Raw genomic sequence first — 18,321 nt, forward strand, 5'->3', positions numbered from 1 at the left:
TTAGCCAAAACTAGGTAGTAACTCACTAGAATGATCTAAGGGTAGATGACAAAATGGAGTACAGAACTGTGTCTGTGAGATGAATGCACAAACACCAGGTCTAGAAAGGAACACAGCCCAATCACCCATGCTTTGAAAGTATTATTTAAGTGAAATTAAGACTGAGAAAGAGAAATATCGTATGATTTCACTTCTGTGCAGAATCTAAGAAACAAAATGAACAAACAAAACTCAAAGATACAGGGAATGGAAGGGGAAGGGGGTTATGGGGTGGGTGAAATGGGTGAAAGGGATCTATTATAGGGTGACAGGTGGTAATTAGATTGTGATCGCTCTGTAGCATATAAAATATTGAATTATTATGCTGTATATCTGAAACTAATTTAATGTTACACACTAATTTTACCTAAAAACAAAAGCCCTGAGAGGCTCAGTGACCCTCACGCATAAACCAAAGGCAGCAAGCAGCCCAGGGAACAAGGGAATGTTATTCTACAGCTCATGAATGAGAAGACCCAGCCCATCAGATAATCTTATAAGCTGAGGTTCAAGTAATAAAGATGAGAACTACATTGCATGGGGGCAGCAAGCCTGATCTTGGAGCCCAATAGAGAAGGGGGAATCCAAAGCTGACCACGCTGGAATCACGGGCAAGTTTTCATGCTGCACAAGAAGCAAAACCCCTTCTCTGTGCTAAATCAGTAAACCAAACAGCCCTGACATAGCCCTGACTAGTGTTCAGTCCCTGACATACAGTAGCTTATTTAAGCAACTGTGAAGAAGGTGAGGAAGGCAGACCATTCTCCAAGAGAAAACCAAGGCTCAGAGAAGTACAATAATGGGTGGAAGCCTACACAGTGAGGAAGTAACAGACCTGGGATTCACGTCATGTCGGTCTGACTCCAAGGCCTGTGTTCTTCACTACCACTCTAGTGGCTTCTCCACTTTGTAAAAGCCAGAGCTCTTTCTTCAAATTATAGCACCTAATGGCAGGCTCATCTATAAAGTTACTGTGAACATGTGATGGAAAGGAGGCTCAGGAAGACAGACATGCGACAGGGGCTAGTCATACCTCCACATAGTCCCTAAAGAGGTAGCGCCTGTATTTGTCTCTCAATTCTTCATTCGGCAGCAATGGAAATACAAAGTCCTCTGGAGTTCGGAGTGGGCAGTCCTGAGCCATACAAGAGACTCCTGTTGAACAAAGACAACATGATGGATAACTGCACTGCAGAAGACACAACAATATATATTTTCCCACTGAGTTCCACCAACAAATTCAAGATTCCACACAGGAAACCTCTGAAGCCACAGAATTTATTTAAGGAAAAAAAGAGAGAGAAAAATTAACATATTTGGAGTGGACACAACTGGAATTTACCTCAAATTACATATATATCACAAATAGCCACTGAAAAAGCAGTAGCATCTAAAAAATCCTATATGGGGGATCCCTGGGTGGCGCAGCGGTTTGGCGCCTGCCTTTGGCCCGGGGCGCGATCCTGGAGACCCAGGATCGAATCCCACGTCGGGCTCTCTGCATGGAGCCTGCTTCTCCCTCTGTCTGTGTCTCTGCCTCCCTGTCTCTCTCTCTGTGACTATCATGAATAAATAAATAAAATCTTTAAAAAAAATAAAAAATAAAAAAATAAATAAATAAATAAAAATAAATAATCCTATATGGTTCTTGGGGCACCTGGCTGTCTCAGTTGGTAGAACAGGTAGGTGATTCTTTTTTTTTTTTCCTTTTTTTTTTTTTCAGGTAGGTGATTCTTGACCTCAGGGATGGGAGTTCAAGCCCGCCCCGCCCCCCTCCCCGGCGGCACAGAGCTTAATTAAAAAAAAAAAAAAAAAGATTCTTATACGGTTCTTGACTAACAATTTCATTTTGTGATATTTAATATTATGTGCAAGCGATTACTAACCAACACAATGAGATTCTGTAGATACCATTAATCGGATGCTAACTGAGTTCTGATACCATCAAGTCAAAGTATGACAAACACTCCTATAACCAATCACCAAATCTAATTTGTGTTATGTTACTTTAAACAACAGCAATTTTTGAGTGTTTCTGAATGATGGCTACTGCTTGGGGCATCAAGATAGGGTAGGCAGCTTAATAGGAGAGTTCTCTCAAAATTTCACCTTGCATGAAATTTATACATATATGCCCAAACAAAAGCCTTAATCCTCTCATTTTGCTCAGGATTAGGGAAAACTTTGTCATTGTTCAGCCTGATGTGTTTGGAAACTAATGGTTCTGACAATAAAAACCCTAATCTGGCTCAAAAGAAAACACACACTTGACCTGAGTACCCACAAGGACAAACCTGAAGATAAATACTTCATGCCAGCCTTGTACAATTTCTGCAGCAGACTCACCCACACCCACGCCGTCCTTGACAAGTACTGAGCAGTGCTGCTCCCAGCAGCTACGGCAAAACTGGTGCTGACAGGCCAGAGAAAGTAGGTTTTCCTTCCGTACAAACTGCATACACACTGCGCAGTGGTGAGGGGGGTGGGCCGTGGGAACCTGGGGAGAGGCAGAGCAAAATGAGTAACGAGGAGTCTTCAGATCCTGGGAGGCTATAGGGGTGCCACATGCAGCTAGGTGCATGATAGGTAAAGCTGACTCTGCAACAAGTGTCAGAACTCAACTGCAATGTGTGGGCTCTGTGGGTTCTAAAAGTTCTGAACATAAAGCACAGATCAAGAAGGCTTCCTGAAGGATGTGGCACATGAGCTGGGATTGCACAATCACTAGGATTCAGAAAGGCAAAGGAAGGCTGAAAGGACTTACAGTAGTTTATAATGCCAGGCTAAAAAGCTCAGGATTAATAAATAAACAAACAAATAAAATAAAATAAAATAAAATAAAATAAAATAAAATAAAATAAAATAAAATAAAATAAAATAATAAAATAATAAAATAATAAAATAAAATAAAATAAAATAAAATAAAATAAAAAAAATAAAATAAAATAAAATAAAATAAAATAAAATAAAATGCTTGGGATTTCCAAATTGCCGAAGTCCTTGGAGGTCATTCAGTCCAACTTCTGCTTTTAGATGTTACAGGGTTTTGTTTATAAACTGCCCCATTCAGTGTAAAGAGCTGCCCTCAGTAAGTACTACAGAGGTTCTTCAGAGGCTCAGCTAAGCATGTGAAGCTTCTAACAAGCCCACACTGCAAGTTTACTTGTCAAAGATAGTGCACTTTTCCCACACGGACATGCTCAAAATACAAAATATTACAGTTTTTACTAAGTCACAACTCATCCTTAACACACTGCAGAGATGTCACATACAATTAATTTAGAGGGACGAGGAAGGCTTCTACTAGGAAATAAACCTTTTGGGTGTGGGAAAATAACTGCAAAGCTTGAACTTCAGAAATCATGCCATGCTATATGAACTGGTAAACAAAGACAACATGGGGCCCCTGATCCAAGACACAAACTGATGGATAAGTCCACAACAGGTTTACATTAGGTTCTAGTTAGTTCATTGGGAATACAAAAAACAACTAAAGGAAAAACGCTGTATTTTCATGTTTATCCAGTATGCCCTGGAAATGTTCTCCTCAGAGCTATGGAAGTTGTTTTTTTTTTTTTTTTTTAATAATAATAAATTTATTTTAGAGCTATGGAAGTTATGTGGTAATTGGAGCCCCAATTCTCCCTCCTAAAGAGTGAGGACATGGCCCTTACTCACTTGACAGATGTTTGTTAAACTCCTAAATACATAGGAAATTGCTATGCACTATAAGATATGGTTCCTATTCTTAAGCACACACAGTCTGGTAGGGGAGCTGAAAAGATAAGTGAATTGCTACATCACACATGTAAAGATTTCAAGATCTAACTAGAGGTGTCTGGAGAGGAGAGATCACAGGCTTTGTGAGAGACAGCTTGATGTGGGTCTTTAAAGCTGAGTTCCATTCCCACAAGCAAAGACAGGGACAGGATCTGGACATTCCAGACCAGGGATGGCACAAGCAGAGTCAAAGAAGCGTGCAGTAAGCTTGGGAACACCAAGGAACCTAGCAGAAATGGAGTATAGGCTGTAAGTGTAAAGAGAAAGGTGAGGCTGAAGAGGGTCCCAGGACTGGCAAGGATTTATTCTTCATCCACAAGGAAACTCTTTAAACTATAATGGAAATGGAAGATTTAGGCCCATATTTAAACAAAAACCTCAGGCATGTTGCACTATAAACACAGAAAGACGGTTGTCAATAACACCATAAGCCACAGCAAAAACCATGTGTATCAGAAGCCTTGCTCAAGTGGGAGACACTCACATGTTTCGAGGGACTGGGCTGAACTCGAGCCTCAACGAGCAGCTGAGCAGAATTAGACTTGTATCTACAAAACAAAAAGCAGAAATAAAGGGATTCAGAAATGAAGACTAACATTTTAACCTCTGAACAAAACCAGAAGGGACCAACAAGTGCCGTGGTTATACTCAAGTGTCTTTGTCTCTAACTTCCTTTTGACAGAACCAAGCTCCCTCTTACTTTAGTATAAATACTTTTTTCTCTTTCAATTTTTTAGCTCTCAATTGGTATGAGAATAATAACCCCGCTTCAAAGACACCAAACTGTAAGAAAAATACTTATGAAGGACAATGTCTGTTTTCAATTCCTTTCTGGGAACACAGGCAAATAAATAATCTCTGTATCTTTGGAACAGGGAATGATATATTAAGACAAAGAAAATGCAGGGGCACCTGGTGGGCTCAGTTGGTAGAGTATGCGACTATTGTTTTAGGGGTTATGGGTTTAAGGACCATGTTGGGCATTGAGATTGGTTAAATAAAAACTTTAAAAAATGCAAAGCATAAAGGAAAACTGACAAATTATGACAATTATTTTACATTTAAGAAGTTCAGTTCACACACCATAAAGTGAAAAGCCACGGTATAAATGGAAGATAATTCAATACACATATAACTGACAAAAAGTTGATATTCAGAATAAACAAACTTCCTACAAGTCCATTTGAAAAGACAAGCCCATTGGAAAGACAATTAAAAAATGGTAAAGACAGAACAAGCATTGCACAAGAAAGAAAGCACAAATGGCCGCTAACATGAAAAGATGCTCAACCTCCATAATAATCGGGGACACAATTATATGCCCATTTATACCAACCAGATTGTAAAACTTCAAGTTTGACAGTATCAGGAACACTCATATACCACTGGTGGGCATGTAATGTGGTACAATAACTTTGGAAACATTTTGCCATTTAGTAAAAGCTAAGGGACACACCCTTACTTTCTATATTCAACCCTAGAAAATTTATATGATCCTAGAAGTCATGCACAAGAGTTTTCAGAGCTGCATTTTTTTTTTTTTAAGATTTTATTTATTCATGAGAGACACAGAGAGAAGGAGAAGCAGGCTCGATCCCAGGTCTCCAGGATCATGCCCTGGGCTGAAGGCAGCGCTAAATCGCTGAGCCACCCAGGCTACCTGAGCTGCATTATTTGTAACAGCAAAAAAACTAAAACTCACAAATGGTTTTTGACAGGAATATGGATAGGATGTCATAAAATGTAGCCTTGTTCATTTTAAAGTTGAAGAACACACACAGCACAATTCCATGTCTGTAAAGTTCTAAAAACATACAAAACTAGGGCTGTCTGGATGGCTTCAGTTGATTAAACATCTGACTCTTGATCTCAGCTCAGGTCTTTTTTTTTTTTTTTTAAATTTATTTTATGATAGTCACAGAGAGAGAGAGAGAGGCAGAGACATAGGCAGAGGGAGAAGCAGGCTCCATGCACCGGGAGCCCGATGTGGGATTCGATCCTGGGTCTCCAGGATCGCGCCCTGGGCCAAAGGCAGGCGCCAAACCGCTGCGCCACCCAGGGATCCCTCAGCTCAGGTCATATCTCAGGGTCCTAAGTTCAAGCCCCATGTTGGGCTCCATGTAGGAGCCTACTTAAAAAACAAAAACATAGGACGCCTGGGTGGCTCAGTGGTTGAGCGTTTGCCTTCGGCTCAGGTCATAATCCTGAGGTCCTGGGATGGAGTCCTGTATCGGGCTCCTTGTAGGGAGCCTGCTTCTCCCCCTGACCTATGTCTCGTCTCTACCTCTCTCTCTGTCTCTCATGAATAAATAAATTTAAAAACAAAAAACAAAAACAAAAACAAACCCACACAAACCATACAAAACTAAAGGATATATAATTTAAAAATAAGTAAGAAAATGATCAATACTGAATTCAAGATACTGGTCGCTTTGGAGAGGAAGGAAGGGGGTGTAGCCAGGAAGAAACTGCCACCAGAGGCTTTTGAGTAAAGGTCAGAGGGTTTCTTATTTGGGTGGACACTTAAGTATATTTGCTTTATCATTCTTTAAAACCTACACACATCACACACGTGTACACACATACATACGCTTTTGAAAAAGAAACATTTCATAATAAATAATGCCTTTCTGAAATGAAGTATGGGATACATGGATTTAAAAATAAAAACAGGGGTGCCTGAGTGGCTCAGTTGAGTGTCAGACTTAACATTCAGTTAAGTGTCCGACTCTTGATCTTATCTTGGCTCAGATCATGAACTCAAGGTCCTGGGACAGAGCATCACATCAGGCTACAAGAGGAGTCGGCTTGAAATCCGCCCCGCCCCTACCCTTCCCCCTGCTACCCTTCACTATTCCTAAAATAAATAATCTTTAGAAATAATAAAAACAAAAACAATTATCATGTGGCAATAAAAGTGTCACACAAAACCTAGGAAAATGCATTACCCAGAAAGCAAGAATCTGAGCAGGGAAGAATGTCTTATATATGTGACTTCTTTATTCCTCCCTAGTCAGAACGCCTCCTTCAACTGCCTTTTTTTTTTTTTTTTTTTTGAAGATTTTATTTATTAATTCATTCATGGGAGACACACAGAGAGAGGGAGAGAGAGGCAGAGACACAGGCAGAGGGAGGAGCAGGCTCCATGCGGGGAGCCTGATGCGGGACCTGATCCTGGGTCTTCAGGATCACGCCCTGGACTGAAGGTGGTACTAAACCGCTGAGCCACCGGGGCTGCCCCCTTCAACTGCTTTTATTCCTATTTCTCACACTAGTATTCTTAGTATCTTCAGCTATCTTGTCCATTTCCAAGTTAGGCTACCAAGTTTGGGCAGTGAGAAATACCCCACTGCTGGCACCTACATGGGTCCAGAATTCTGGGTAGTAGAAACAGCAGTGCAAACAGCAGAAGTTCACCTAGAAGTCTATCCAAAGGTACTTGTCTCTTGGGTATAGAGAGTGAGAGTGCAGTTGGTGAAATCAGGAGCACACTTGCTCCTTCCTGAGTGGCTGAGCTGCTCCAGCAGGTACAGCCATTCATTATATTTAGCCTGGAGAAGCAAAGGCATGACCTTCTGCAGATAAATGGATCACACCATAAAAAGGAAGACTCACTGGTACATGAAAGAGCAGGGATGGTGACTGGGTGATTCTCACCAGTGGCAATTTTGTTCTCCAGGGGTTATTTGGAAATGTCTGGAGGCATTTTTTATTTCAAAGGCTTGGGGTGTTAATTTCAGGGTCCCAGATTATCATGGAGGTTGAGCATCTTTTTATGTTAATGGCTGTTTGTGCTTTCTTTTCTATGAAATGTTTGTTCTGTCTTTTGCTGATTTTTGTGATTTCGTCTTTTCAAATGGATCCTGCCAGAGATTCTGCCAAACTTCCTACAATTCACAGAACAGTGGCCTTACAACAAAGAATTATCTAACTCAAAATGGCATGGGTGCGGAGGATGAGAAATCCTATGCTAGACAGAAGCACATGCCTCTGGTGGGGCATAGGGACTCTTCCCAGAGGGCACAGCGGGAGGATGAATCCCTCCTTCTGACAACTTCTAGGACATCTTAAGATTCCAAACCTGTGCCTCAAAAGGTCTGGTTCTGGTGGTAAGCTGGCCTATTTTTTCTGAAGGTAATATTCAAAAGTATGTTGCATTCCTCACTTGATATATTCAAAAGAAACAAATGGAGATGTTGGCAACTGTTATCTAGAAGGGCACTGATCACAAGTTCACAATGGCATAAAAAAACTGAACAAGGGATGCCTGGGTGGCTCAGCGGTTTAGCATCTGCCTTCGGCTCAGGGTGTTATCCCGGGGTCCTGGGATCTAGTCCTGGATCGGGCTCCCTGCATGATGGAGCCTGCTTCTCCCTCTACTTGTGTCTCTGCCTCTCTGTGTCTCTCATGAATAAATAAATCAATTCTTAAAAAAAAAAAAAAGCCTGAACAGACAGGGGTTTAGAAAAAGCATGGAACATCTATACAATGAAATACTGAGCCAGCAATAAAACTGAGGTAGAAGGACGCCTGGGTGTCTCAGCAGTTGAGTGTCTGCCTTTGGCTCAGGGCATGATCCTGGAATCCCGGGATCGAGTCCCACATCGGGCTCCCTGCATGGAACCTGCTTCTCCCTCTGTCTATGTCTCTGCCTTTCTCTGGGTCTCTCATGAATAAATAAATAAAATCTTAAAAAAAAGAAAAAAAAACTGAGATAGAAAGAATATGATGTAATTACAGAAAAACGTTCTCCACATATCGAGGAAAAAAGGAAATAAAATATGATCCAGTGTTTTAAATAAATAATATGCACATTACAGAGATATACTCCAAAACATAAACAATAATCACCACTGGGTGGATGGGCAGGGAAAGAAGCTACAGGCAATGCCACCTCTTCCCCCAAACTCCTTACCTGTCCAATATCTCTGCAACTTGCCAGTGGAAATTAACTAATATAAGTTTAGCAACTGAATGAGATACCTATAAAGAAGAAAAAAAAAAATCAAATTACAATTGTAGTTTCTTTCAGAGAACTCCACATTTTGAGAAGTGCAAATATTCATGTCTATAGCAGGACTAGGCTTGATTTCCAAATTCTTCCTCTTGGTTTCTCTGCTTCATCTTTTAAGTTTAGACTCATTATCTTAGTGGCAATCTTAGTGTCATCAATGACACTTCCAAGAAATTAGTTTGATTTGAAACTTAAGTAAAACTCATCCTGTCTACAATAACAAGTCAGCATCCAATTGAAGCAAAAGAGTTGTGTGCTCCCTAATGTGGCCCATGTTCCTGCAAGCTGCTATAGGAGAGCATATATGGGAAGTGCACCTCTAGTTAGGCCTGTTATTCACAGAAAATCTCCAGGCTTGGACTTCTTGTATAAATCCAGCAAATCAAAACATTCCTGTTTAAGATCTCTATATTCTTGATAACCAATGAGCCCTGATTACAAGTTATGATTTAAAAGCCTATGGAGAGCCTTGTGGCCCCTACATTTTAAAGTACACTGGTTGTGGCTATCAAAGAGCCTCAGGAGGTGCTTTGAGCTAGCAACTCTACTTCCATAAATTTTTTTCAGGAAATCATAGAAGATATGTGTACTGCAATCTTTTATAACAATAAAAAATTAAAAATAACCTAAATGTCCAACAAAAAAGAACTAGCTAAATAATATACGACAAATCCATACAATGATTTAGTATGCAGTCATTGAAAAGGATGTTACAGAAGTTTATGGACGTAGAAAGTTCACATTTTAATGTTAGGCTAAAGAAGCCAGTAGTTAAGACAGCATGTACATGTTATAGCCACAAGACCTTATTAATAGGGGAAGCAGATTGGGGCACCTGGATGGCTCAGTTGGTTAAGTGTCTGACTCTTGATTTCAGCTTAGGTCATGATCTCAGGGTTGTAAAACAGAACCCTGCATTGGGCTCCGCACTGGCCTAGAGTCTGCTTGGGATTCTCTCTCTCCCTCTGCCCCTCCCCAGCTCGTGCATGCACATGCACATGCGCTCTTTCTCTCAATAAAAAATATGGGGAGGACAGACTAGTTACAAAAATTAACACCCTCAGCTTATCAAGACTAGGGTAGGGCCACAGAAGATAGAGTTGTGTTAGGAGGTCTAGATCAGGCTTCCTTCCTTAAGAGAGCACTGCATAGCACTAGAGTGCTAATGAATCAAGGAGAAACAGGAACACACTTCAGGCCAGGGAGCTAAGAGAACAAACAGAACCTTGATACTCTGCCCCCTGGACTGTATCTTTACATTTTTTTCCCCAAAGATTTTATTTATTTGACAGAGCGAGCATGCACACGCACAAGTAGGCAGAGCAGCAGGCAGAGGGATAGAGAGAGAGGGAGAAGCAGACTCCCCACTGAGCAAGGAGCCCATGTGGATCTTGATCCCAGGACCCTGAGATCACGACCTAAGCAGAAGGCAGATACCGAACCAGCTGAGCCACCCAGGCACCCCTGGACTGAGTCTTTAAACAGGAGCTACCGAGGAACTGTAAGGCAGTTGGTCCACAGATAAGAACGGCAGGGGGAAAGACACAGTGATCAACATGTAATCCCTGCTCCTAAAGCTCAAGTTACTCCTAAAAGGAGACAGGTGCACACTTACAAAACAAGGGCATGTTCCAGTACATAATCAGTGTCAAAGGCTATGCAGTGAGTGAGTGCCTTTTTGTCCTATAGCCGAGGTACATCTGGAGAAAACCAAGGTCTCAAGACAACACACTTCACTAAGAATGGGGGTCCCTACTTCCCTTCCATGCAAGGTAACAGGTATCTGATTCACACATGTTGTTATAGTATTTTCTTATTGAGGACCATGGAGACTTTAGGTCTCAGATTCCTGAATTATAATGACATTTCTTCTAACTATAGCCATAAAAAAAAAAAAAAAAAACTATCCACAGCAAACCACTATCACAAAATAAAGAGACAAAACAAATGGTTTAAAGATAAATGACTGGTTTGGATGTAGCTTCTGGCTACAATTTTTTTTTAACCTGATATTGATATTGTTTTGGACAACCTCCTCACTGGAGCCTCTTGTATCACCTCTTACCTAATGGGGCCCAAAACAGCCCTCCACAGTTTCTATCCTGACTTCTAAATATATTGGCATACGTTGGCTACTAGGTCCTATCAAAGGTAGTACTAAACCACCTGGAAAACCAGAGGAGTCCTATGTCCAGCAGCCACCCCCTCGTCTCACCACAGATGGCTTAAGTGGAGCCTTTGAGCTAAAAACAGGGGTCAGGCTGCCTCTCACAGATCCACAGAGCCTAGAATTGGACTGGACAGAGGTTGGCCACTCAATAGATGTCAATCATTAAATGATATCATGTCTTTAATCTGTAGATTTTCAAAATGTAATTCCTCAACTTTCCTTAGGAAACAGAACTTTAACAATACCTTGGTCTGATCCCTTTATTTGAACAGCACTAACAACAGCAACAAAACCTCAGAATTTACACACCTGGTGCAGCCCACAATGGAAAACATGGCCTTCTGTTGAAACAAATTTTATTAGTGATTCCAAGTCCACTAATGACAAACTCAGAATATCCCAGCAGAGTTGAATTTTAGTGAAAAGAAATTATATGAGGAGGGGATACATCTACCACTTTAGGAAACTGACAGTGGAGTGATATGAATCTATTCTTTCAATGCCAATAGCCAAGAATACATCAATATATACAAGATAAAAGGCACACAAGTGGGCAGCCCGGGTGGCTCAGTGGTTTAGCACCACCATCAGCCCAGGGCCTAATCCTAGAGACCCGGGATCGAGTCCCACATCAGGCTCTCTGCATGGAGCCTGCTTCTCTCTTTGCCTGTGTGTCTGCCCCACCCCCGTGTCTCTCATGAATAAATAAAATATTTTTTAAAAAAGAGGCACACATGTATCAGCTATATGTACCTCCCACCAGCCTTCTGCAGGAAGCACTACCGTGATCCCCATATCACAGATGGTGGTGTGAAAATGGCCCACATTATATTCATAGTATATCACAGAAAATCAAGGACTCTCCCTCAATAATCCATTATAAACCTGAAGGAAGGGATCCCTGGGTGGCGCAGCGGTTTAGCGCCTGCCTTTGGCCCAGGGCGCGATCCTGGAGACCCGGGATCGAATCCCACATCGGGCTCCCGGTGCATGGAGCCTGCTTCTCCCTCTTCCTGTGTCTCTGCCTCTCTCTCTCTCTCTGTGACTATCATAAATAAAAAAAAAAAAAAAAAAAAAAAAAACAAAAACTGAAGGAACTCAGAGACCATTAATTTAAGCAAAATTCAGTGTGACTGTGCCTCGCCCTATCATGGATGCCAGGCAATCTACAGGGAAGTTAGGTTCCAAAAGTCTCTCTGGTGGGGCAGCCCGGGTGGCTCAGTGGTTTAGCGTCACCTTCAGCCCAGGGCCTGATCCTGGAGTCCCAGGATCGAGTCCCGCATCTGGCTCCCTGCATGGAGCCTGTTTTTCCCTCTGCCTGTGTCTCTGCCTTTCTCTCTCTCTTTCTGTGTGTCTCTCATGAATAAATAAATTAAAATCTTAAAAAAAAAAAACACAAAAGTCTCTCTAGCAAAAACAGCACAGGGGTAGAGTAGTAGTACCTAGAAGAATTTATGCTAAAAAAAAGTAGTCTCAGTAGAGAGGCCATCTTATCCCAGATTTGGGGTCACACGAGAGAATGGACTGCACAGGTGCCCAGCTGTATCTCAGAGGAAGCAAACATAGTGATTTGGGGGGCAGAAAAGGACATGGTTAAGGGTGCAAGGGTGCCAGTATTTAAGCCATCTTCCACAAGAGGGCCAGGACACACATTGGGGATGATATTAAAACATTAAATATGGGACTCCCTGGTGGCTCAGCGGTTTAGAGTTTGCTTTCGGCCCAGGGCCTGATCTGGAGTCCCAGGATCGAGTCCCACATCAGGCTCCCTGCATGGAGCCTGCTTCTCCCTCTGCCTGTGTCTCTGCCTCTCTCTCTCTCTCTCTCTGTCTCTCATGAATAAATAAAAATCTTTAAAAAAATAAAATAAAACATTAAATATAAAAATCTGTCTTTCTCAAAGTGCAGGCAGCTGAACTCTCTCAAGAAAGAATTCCCTGAGTATTCACACCATTACTATTTAATGCTCAGAGAGCTCAGTAACCCATTCTGAATCAATACTTCACAACTGGGGAGTCTTCCATTTTTCTGTACGCTTTCAATTGTGGAGAACAGAATCTTTTAGCAGCATCAAGATGAGGTCTTGCTGGACTGTTTTGATCAAGATTAACAACCTATCAGTGGGCAGCCTGGGTGGCTCAGTGGCTTAGCGCCACCTTCAGCCCAGGGCCTATCCTGGAGTCTCGGGATCGAGTCCCGCGTCAGGCTCCCTGCATGGAGCTTGCTTTTGCTTTTGCTTCTGCCTATGTCTCTGCCTCCCTCTGTTTCTCATGAATAAATAAATAAAATCTTAAACACACACACACACACACACACACACACACACACACACACACACAACCTATCAGTACTATTGTCTGGACTCCTCAACTCCATAACCCTCAGCATCACCTTCCCGAAACCCTGATGTAAAAGTAATAATACCCGACAGCTCTTACAGAGAGCTCTCACATCTTGCTAGATCAGTTCCCATCCTGTTTAAAACCCATCAATGTTTTCCAGTACTGACTAAACAAACCTTAAGCCCTCAGTGTAAGAATCATCAAAACCCCTATGTCCTGGACTCTAGCAACAAACCAAGTGATTCTAGCACCCCCATGCATTTTGCTTACTATTCTCTGCCAAGGATGCCCTTTTTTTTTTTAGCAAATACTTGGACATTAAAGAACATACTTCTGTAGAACCTATGTGTCATAGAGGAAATCACAAGAGAAATTAGAAAATATTTTGAACTGAATGATAATGAAAATACCACAGAATAAAACTTGGCGAGATACTGCTAACATGATGCCAGAGAGAAATTTACAACTGTAAATGTTTATGTTAGAAAAAACAAAACAAAACAAAACAAAAAAACAAATCAATGATATAAAGTCCCCTTAAGAAACTAGAAAAAAGGGGTGCCTGGGTAGCTCAGTTGGTTAAGTGTCTGCCTTTAGTTCAGGTCATGATCTCAGAGTCCTGAGATCAAGCCCCACATCAGGCTCTCTGCTCAGTGGAGAGTCTGCTTCTCCCTTTCTGTGCTCAAATGTGTGCTTGCTTGCTCTCCCCCGCCCCCCATAAACAAAATCTTAAAAAAAAAAAAAAAAAAGAAACTAGACAAAGACAATAAAAATAAATGTTTAAAAAGGTGGGGGGGCTGGGTAGAGTGTTCAGTTGGTTATACATTCGACTCTTGGTTTTGGCTCAAGCTCGGGTCATTATTTCAGATGAAGCCCTATGTTGGGCTCTGAGCTCTGGGAGGAGTCTGCTTGAGGATTTTCTCCTTCTGCTCCACCCTCCCCACCCCCACAGGTGCATGCTCATGCTCTCTATTGCATATAAGTAAATCTTAAAAAAAAAAAAAAAAAACTAGAAAAAGATGACTGAACTCAAAGCAGGTGAAAGGAAAAAATTATAGAGAAAAAACCCAGAAATACTAAAAATTCAACCCAAATAATACTGAAGATCAACAAAACTTAAAAAGATCAACAAATTTGAAAAAAACTTTAGCTATAACAATTAAAGAAAAAAGAGAATACAAATTACCAATACCGTAGTGAAAAAGGGACTACCCCTACAAACCTTGGTGATACTAAAAGTAAAATACTACAGGTACTAAAAGTAAAATAAGAGACTATTATAGAAAATCTAATTTTAATAAATCTAGTATCTTTTTTTAAAGATTTTATTTATTTATTCATGAGAGACAGAGAGAGAGAAGCAGAGACACAGGCAGAGGGAGAAGCAGGCGCCATGCAGGGAGCCCAATGTGGGACTCGAACCGGGCACTCCAGGATCACGTCCTGAGCCAAAGGTAGACCCTCAACTAGTGAGCCACCTTGATAAATCTAGTATCCCTTGATAAATCTAGTATCTTAGGTGAAATTGACAAGCTCCTTGAAAAATAATCAGCAAAACTGGCACAAAATGGAAAAGATAAACTGAGTAACTTTATGTCTATTAAAGACATGGAATTCATGATCAAAATTTTTCTCACACAATTCCATCCCATAAATTTTTACTGGTGAACTCTAACAACACTAATCTCACACAAACACTTTCAGTAGCTCAGAAAAGGGAAAGCAATACTTCTTCCAAATTTATTTTATGAGACTAACATACCCTGGATACAAAAATCTGACAAAAATATAACAGAAAGAAAATTACAGACCAGTATCCTTTATGAACATTGACACAAAAATCAATCCAAATATTTTAACAAGTTAAATCCAGAAATATAGAAAAAGGACAATATATCATATGAAGTGACGTTTATCCCAGGAATGGATAGCTGATTTAACATTTGAAAGCTCCTATTGTAATTCATTAAATTAACAAAATAAAAGTGGGAAAATTATAATTTCAGTCACAGAAAACCCATTTGACAAATTCAATATTCATTCAGGAAAAAATTCCCAGCAAATCAAGACAAAATGTGAATTGCCTGAATCTGATAGAGGGCACCTATGAAAAGCATTGTATTCAATGATGAAACAGTGAATGCTACTATCAGGAAAATGGTACAGATGACCACCCTCACCATTTAACATTATATTAGAGGCCCTAGCCAGGGCAATAAGGCAAAGGGGGGGGAAAAAAAGATATAAAAGATATTAATAAAATATTGGAAAAACAAGAAGCAAATCTGTCTCTATTCCTAGATAAAATGACTGTTTACTCCGAAAATTCTAAATGAATGTACAAATCTACTACTAGAATAAATGAATTTAGTAAAATAACAAAATACAAAGTCAAGTGTGTTTCTATACAGCAGCAAACAAATGAAAGCTAAAATTTAAAACAGGTGAAATGTGTTTTAATAATATATATTAATTAGACTAATACATCTAAAATATTATTTTAGGGACGCCTGGGTGACTCAGTGGTTGAGCATCTGCCTTCGGCTCAGAGCGTGATCCCGGGGTCCTGGGATTGAGTCCCGCATTGGGCTCCCTGCATGTAGCCTGCTTCTCCCTCTACCTGTGTCTCTGCCTCCCTCTCTCTCTCTCTCTCTTTCTCTCATGAATAAATAAAATCTTTTAAAAATAAATAAAATATATTATTTTAACATGTAATCACGAAAATTATTCATGAACTATTTTATTTCACATCTTTTTTTCATGTAAGTCTTCAAAGTACACTGTATATTTTAGAATTATACCAATTCAAACTGGCCACATTTCAAATGCCCAGTGGCTACATGGGGTCATAGCCACCAGACTGAACAACATAGCTCCAGACTGAACACAGAAATCAGAATTAATCAAAATCGAAGCAGGGTTTTTTGGGGGACAGAGGGCACAAATTAAAAGTTGATCCTAAAATCTGTGGAAGGTAAAAGGTCCAGAACATTTCAAGCCTTCTTGAAAGAGAAGAACAAAGTTGAAGGACTTAATACAATCTGACTTCAAAACTATGAAGCTACGGTAATCAAGACCGTGAAGTATAAACAGGCTTAGAAACAGATACCAATGAAAAAGAATAAAATCCAGAAGTAATCTCAGACATTTAGGGTTAATTTTATTTTATTTTATTTATTTTTTTTTTTAATTTTTATTTATTTATGATAGTCACAGAGAGAGAGAGAGAGAGATGCAGAGACATAGGCAGAGGGAGAAGCAGGCTCCATGCACCGGGAGCCCGATGTGGGATTCGATCCCGGGTCTCCAGGATCGCGCCCTGGGCCAAAGGCAGGCGCCAAACCGCTGCGCCACACAGGGATCCCTAGGGTTAATTTTAAACAGAGGTGCCAAGGAAGTCAGTAAAGGCAACATTCAACAAATGGTTCTGGAATAATGGAACATCATTATACAAAAACAAACCACAGAACTTAGACACTTCATAGCCCGCAAAAGTTAACTCAAAATAGCCCATACATTTAAATGTAAAACTAAAAACTATAACACTTCCAGAAGATAAAATCTCTGCAAACTTGGTTGCAGATTTCTTAGATACAATAATGAAAGCACAATCTTTAAAAGAAAAAAATCGATAGACTGGACTTTATTAAAATTAAACTTTTATTCTCCAAAGACATTAAGAAAATGGAAAGGATACTCCAGAGTAGGAGAAAATAATTACAAATCGTATATCTGATAAAGGACTTAATACAGAATCTATAAAGAACTCACAGAACTTAAAGACGACAAACAACTCAACTTTTAAAAATGAGCCAAAGATTTGAACACTTTACCTGAAAAAAGTATGAACAGTAAATAAGCAAAAGATCCTCAACATCACCAGTCATAAAGGAAATGCAAATTAAAACTACAAGATACCACTTCACAGTCTCTAGAATGAATATAATCCGAAGGACAGTCAATATCAAGTTCTAGCAAGGATGTGGAAAGAATGTAAAATAGTCGTCACCTTAGAAAACAGTTTGGCAGTTTCTTAAAACATTAAACACACGCTTACCATACAACCTAGCAATCCCACTCTTAGATATCTATCCAAGAGAAATGAAAACATATGTCCATTTAAAGCCCTGGACATGAATGGTCATGGCAGCATATTTCATAATAGGCCCAAACTAGAAACAACCCAATGTCCATCAACTGATGAATGAATGCATAAACAAAATATATCCATACAAAGGAAAACCATTCAGCAATAAAAAGGAAAGCACTACTGACATCTAATACCACATGGATGAAACTCAAAACATTATGCTCAGTGAAAGAAGCCAGATACAAAAGACCACATATCGTACAATTCTATTTATATGAAGTTTCTAGAAAAGGTAAAACCATAGAGGAAGAAAGATGATCTCAAGTTGCTTGGGGCTGTGAGTAGGGACTAATGAACACAAGGGAACTTTCCAGATGATGAAAATGTTCTGTAACTCAGATTATTGTGATGGTTACATAGCTGCATAAACTTACTAAAATTCATCTAATGGTACACTTTAAAATGGATGAATGTAATGGAATGTAAATAATACTTCAATAAATCTATATAAAAATAAAATCGGTTGATGGCTAGATACATAGCAAAGCACATGTAGCAAAAGGTTAGCAATTGTATAACCTTGATAGTAGGAATTTGGATGTCCACAAATCCTTAAACTTCTTTGCATGTTTTAATTTTTCAGAAAAGAAGTCAGGAGGGAAAAGTTTGTCAAACTTAATGTAATTATAATAACTTGCATAAACAAATGTCACAAGAAAAGGTTGATCTTTATGCTACTGTATCAAATAGTCACTCTGACCTTTTACTTACTCCTTGAAATGAAAAATTCCCCTTGGAGTTTTAACATAGTTTTGACCAAAGGTTAAATGATCATACAATGTGAATTACTGCATAAACAGATAAAACTTCCACATAGGTCCATACT

The 18,321-nt window shown here is 39.9% G+C and overlaps 1 protein-coding gene across 2 annotated transcripts in view; it reads right to left on the reverse strand.

The window, feature by feature from the left end:
* Window positions 1-18,321, reverse strand: part of ARIH2 (ariadne RBR E3 ubiquitin protein ligase 2) — a 55,077-nt gene that overhangs the window by 11,824 nt on the left and 24,932 nt on the right. For both annotated transcript variants that reach the window (XM_025988553.2, XM_025988568.2), the window contains 4 exons: window positions 8,735-8,802; window positions 4,304-4,367; window positions 2,386-2,536; window positions 1,073-1,194 (listed from right to left, as the gene is read on the reverse strand). In XM_025988553.2, the coding sequence (XP_025844338.1) occupies window positions 1,073-1,194; window positions 2,386-2,536; window positions 4,304-4,367; window positions 8,735-8,802 (405 nt within the window). The remainder of the gene's footprint in view (window positions 1-1,072; window positions 1,195-2,385; window positions 2,537-4,303; window positions 4,368-8,734; window positions 8,803-18,321) is intronic.

The sequence above is a fragment of the Vulpes vulpes genome, chromosome 9 (assembly GCF_048418805.1).
Source record: "Vulpes vulpes isolate BD-2025 chromosome 9, VulVul3, whole genome shotgun sequence".
NCBI classification, from domain to species: domain Eukaryota; kingdom Metazoa; phylum Chordata; class Mammalia; order Carnivora; family Canidae; genus Vulpes; species Vulpes vulpes.